The sequence below is a fragment of the Saccoglossus kowalevskii genome, chromosome 21, assembly GCF_978046115.1.
Source record: "Saccoglossus kowalevskii chromosome 21, keSacKowa6.1, whole genome shotgun sequence".
NCBI lineage: Eukaryota > Metazoa > Hemichordata > Enteropneusta > Harrimaniidae > Saccoglossus > Saccoglossus kowalevskii.
In genome coordinates this window covers 14905506-14910501 of record NC_140661.1, presented here as the reverse complement: position 1 = coordinate 14910501, position 4996 = coordinate 14905506, and the positions used below count along the sequence as shown (strand labels likewise).

At 34.6% G+C, this 4996-nt stretch overlaps 1 protein-coding gene across 1 annotated transcript; it reads right to left on the bottom strand.

The window, feature by feature from the left end:
• Window positions 1–686: 686 nt before the first annotated feature.
• LOC100313615 (GATAD1-like transcription factor) lies at window positions 687–4996 on the bottom strand. The gene is made up of 4 exons (NM_001168080.1): window positions 4572–4996; window positions 3295–3354; window positions 1824–2004; window positions 687–1367 (listed from the first exon to the last, which is right to left on the bottom strand). Exons 1-4 carry the CDS (start codon window positions 4938–4940, stop codon window positions 1177–1179), a joined length of 801 nt encoding a protein of 266 aa, NP_001161552.1. The 5' UTR covers window positions 4941–4996; the 3' UTR covers window positions 687–1176.

The following is a 4996-nucleotide window of genomic DNA, read 5'->3' as shown; positions in this document are numbered from 1 at the left end:
TGGCTTTGAAATACGCTAACAAACAATTGAATCTTAATGTATGTGCATCCAAGACTTCTCAGTGTACATAGTACTCCCTGCACATTTATTACTTTCCAGCAATTAAGGAATGTTGTATTTACAGTTTTAGAGATGCATAGACATGCAGTATAATACTGTGAAAGGGTTAATTATTTACTGGGTTTTAATTTTGCCGATTGGAAAATGCACTAAATTAAAACCCAGTGAATATTTAGCAGATCACATTACCTAAATAATAAAACTGTGAATTTAAAACCACTGAATATGCTCGAAATGCTAAATCAGTGAAATTTAAACTCCGTGAAAATTCATCATTTTACAGTAAGCTTACTAGCTTAGTTGAATGTGTACCGGGTATTCTTACCACTGTGAGATAAACAGAAGTGAAAACTGTTCCCTCTGATAACAAAACCTTTTGTACTAGTTTACTCATAAATTAAAATAACCCAGAATTTATTCATTTTGCAACAAACTACTCCAAGGCAATACAAGGATATTGACTTAAAAAAGTTGGGGGTCACCAGCCTTATTTTTGAGAAATTGATGGTTTTATTTTAGTGGAAAGTTGCCATTTTGGCACTATTATAATGCTTTTACCATAGGTTCCTATGGCAGAGATATTATGCAATATCTAGCATGGTGACATAGGCCGACAAAATCATATATTGTGTTAATGAAGGAGTACTTTTATTTACTATTTAAAAAATCTGGGTTTTAAAGTGTCAAAAAATGCAATTTTTCCTTAACATTGTGTTCTATGGAATTGTTCTAAAAATAGCAATTTTCAAAAAATAAAATACCTGGTAATGCTATTGTACCATAAGACATTAGCTTCATGATTGTACATAATAAACTAATGAACATTGTCATGCGATTTATGACCAATTTTGTCAAAAATGATGAGTAGACTTCAACCTTAATTAGTGGTATTATATTTAAACAAGCACCAAGCCAACATTTCATAAAAAAAATTATCACGTATGCTTGTGCTAACTCTGGTCTACATGAAAACAATAAAAAAAATTTCCAATCTCATTTTAATATACAAGTTTAACAAAAAAATGAAAGTGAATGCCATGTCTGCTATACAATGAAATAAATGTTTGTGAACTCCAGAGGGCAGTGTTCTCCAGCAATACAAAATCTATTTTAACTCTAGCGACTACCACTGAATATTTCTGTTGTTGATGGCGGTTTGGATGGTGCAATGCTGGTCCATATATACCCTGTATCATGCGTAACTGGTATGACTTCGTACGGTGTGTTTCTGGCTTTATAATAATCAGATGGCGCATGACAAACGAATTCCATGTACTCCATTTTGCGGGGAAGATCCTCCTCCGGTCCTGCGTGAGCAAAGAGTGGATTTAATAGTTGTGTATCTTGTAAATTACAACAATTTCATGTGATTCATTTTCAAGTTTTTGGTAGAGCTGGTTGATACAAGTGACATCACTCTCTCACCCACAAATTAAGTACCACCAGTCCATCTTAAAGTTTTTTTCTCCAATCTTGTTGAATTTATTTAAGTATCAGTTATAACAAATATGGTTAAGGCTACATCTTGGGGGGAAAAAATGTGCAACTTGTTTTATCCTCTCAATGTACATTAGAAGTCATCTGCAATTCCCAAAACAATGATTGTGAAAACATTTTTTTTATTTGCACCATTCAGATATGAAACTACAATAACAAATAAACTACCCTTATGGAGTACATATCTGTAGTTACGAAGCCAGAAATGTAATGTCACCAAGAACAGTATTTTTTAACACAACAAACTTTTGGATTCTGGACCTTACCCAAGACATAGGTGGCAGGATCAAAGTGATCTTTAGAACTGGCCTGTGAGGGCAGTAACCATGTAATAACAGCACTCTTATCACAATACTGATCTTGCATGAAACCACGTATCTGAGCGTAATAGATTCCACCTCCTTCATCTAACAGGGATACTATATCACCTACTTGATGGTACATACCCTAATATAAGAAAAAAACATAAAAATTGTCAAAGCCTGGAATCTCATTCATGCCCGCCAGTTTTTTTCTGCTACACGTCAAACATACTTCAGGAAAAATACACTTACATGTTATTTGAATACTTGAATATTCATCCGGTAAATGCGCACAAGCGCACAGAATTTCTGCTTCTACAAGTTTCCACTTACCGGTACCTTGAATAATCTGGGTATGTGCAAGGACAGTGGTATTTTATACCTTTTTGATCAAAACCCATCAGCAATAGATTATGGCCCAAAACTAACGAATCAAGACCAATAAATTGGTATAGACATGACACTCTTATGGACCTAGTCGGTGGTTTAACAACGATGCCTCGCATTAACCAATGGGGGGGGGGGGGGTTGTAATAAGATGGTGGTGAGAATATGTGATATAGCTTATTATGTGATATATTAAAATAATATAACGCTTTCATTGTAGATTTTTTTTATTAAATTTGTTTAATAATTAGTGTACATGACTGTAGCTATATGTGATATATTAAAATAATATAACGCTTTCATTGTAGATTTTTTTTATTAAATTTGTTTAATAATTAGTGTACATGACTGTAGCTATATGTGATATATTAAAATAATATAACGCTTTCATTGTAGATTTTTTTTATTAAATTTGTTTAATAATTAGTGTACATGACTGTAGCTATATGTGATATATTAAAATAATATAACGCTTTCATTGTAGATTTTTTTTATTAAATTTGTTTAATAATTAGTGTACATGACTGTAGCTATATGTGATATATTAAAATAATATAACACTTTCATTGTAGATTTTTTTTATTAAATTTGTTTAATAATTAGTGTACATGACTGTAGCTATATGTGATATATTAAAATGATATAACGCTTTCATTGTAGATGTTTTTTATTAAATTTGTTTAATAATTAGTGTACATGACTGTAGCTATATGTGATATATTAAAATGATATAACGCTTTCATTGTAGATTTTTTTTATTAAATTTGTTTAATAATTAGTGTACATGACTGTAGCTATATGTGATATATTAAAATGATATAACGCTTTCATTGTAGATTTTTTTTATTAAATTTGTTTAATAATTAGTGTACATGACTGTAGCTATATGTGATATATTAAAATGATATAACGCTTTCATTGTAGATTTTTTTTATTAAATTTGTTTTATAATAAGTGTACATGACTGTAGCTATACAGCCATCAACATTAGCCATGTTGACCTTCATGGAATCTTCACTTGCGAAATTATGTTTTTGACTGTACTTACCCTGTAAAATATACTATTACTGGTAACTACTGTTGAGACTGCTTCTGGACTTTTTAAAGGCTACAGGAAAAATGACATTCAGATCAATATTATTTGCTACTTTGATCACAAACGCATCAATCAAATCATTTCCTGTGCACAACTGAATTCTTTATGTACGGTCTGATGGGTGAGGGGCTACTGGTAACCGGATTATAGTGCAACCAATTTCATGTGTTAGGACTACCCTGTGATAAAATAAAACTTGCATGACAAGAAAAGATGCTTGTAACAGTTGATCAAACATAACTTCTACACTGAAGCAGTGTTCCATCAGACGATGACTGAAAGGTACAACCGTTAATGATTTATAGACATCTCGAGCCAAAATTATCTTGACCCATGACACTTCTACCCAAATTGGAAATCTCAACCTCGACACACTGGACATCTCGACCCACCGCATCGATGCAACCCCATCTCAATGTGGCGACGTGAACCTCTATCTAGTTCAATGTTGATAATATTGCCCTTGATAACTAAATATTCTCGTGATCTTATACATCATGCTGTATTTGAATGATCGACATTTATTGATTTGAAACATTGGCCAGAGAACCTGATCGAACCGATCCCTAAACGCAATCCAGTGCAATGGATCAATCCAAAAATAACAACATTTTCAGGGGTTGCGTGCTGTGAAACGAAAGTAGCAAAAAATAATAATTCAGTGAAACAAACACTGTGGTTTTCGAGCACTGGAGATCGGGTTGAGACGGTGGGTCGTCTGAAATAAGTGGGTTGAGATGTCTAGGGGTACTGGGTCGTGTTGTCCAATGAAAAACAGGTCAAGATTTTTTGGGGTTGAGATGTCCAGTACCCCCTTTAATGGCCCTAACTGCGAGTTGTTTGATCATCTTGTAACCCTATTATAGCAGCGATACCTTTGTTGTACATTCCATATATACATACAGGATGTGAACACAACTTTGAATACTATCTTGGGTAGAAACGACCACACTGCTTGGGGCCATGATGTCCATAGCACAACCAGGGCCGTAATGTCTATTATTTACCGAGGCCGAAACGACTAGAAATCTGACAGAAACACCTTGCATCCACCACCACCAGAATGTTCCCGCTCATACACAACAACATTAGCAACATATTCTATAACATCAGTCTGGTTGTGGGTGAACATACTGGTTTTGACTCGCGTCGTTAGGTCGGCCTTCCCAGCCAAGGCTAAATCATCCAGATTGTGTTTTATAAATTATACTAGTAATTACTACACTCACATTTCTTTTGAACACAACTCGTCGACTTTTTCCTTTGGTTGCCAAGTGACTTTTCCCGGCATTCAGCATTTGTTTGTACCTCATACTCCGAGATGATCTCGATGATTTCCTCGTACCTTCCCTAAATCGACCATGGTGATTATTACCGTTCTGTGAGTCGTTACTGGATTTTGACGACGTTACGGGTTTGCCGCCGCCATTGTCACAAGCTGTCAATGCAGCCGGGTGTTGTTTCAACGAGCATGAATTGCATTGAATTTCGCCTTCTACGCTCCGCCTCCACATCTGCGAGTTGGTAGTTTTGCAGGTCACACAGCATGGTTTGACTCCTAGTGGCATTATGATGGCAACACACGACGAGTTTGGCATTAAACAATCTTATAAGACTTCTAACTCTATTTTTTTTTAGTATTCTATGATTTCAG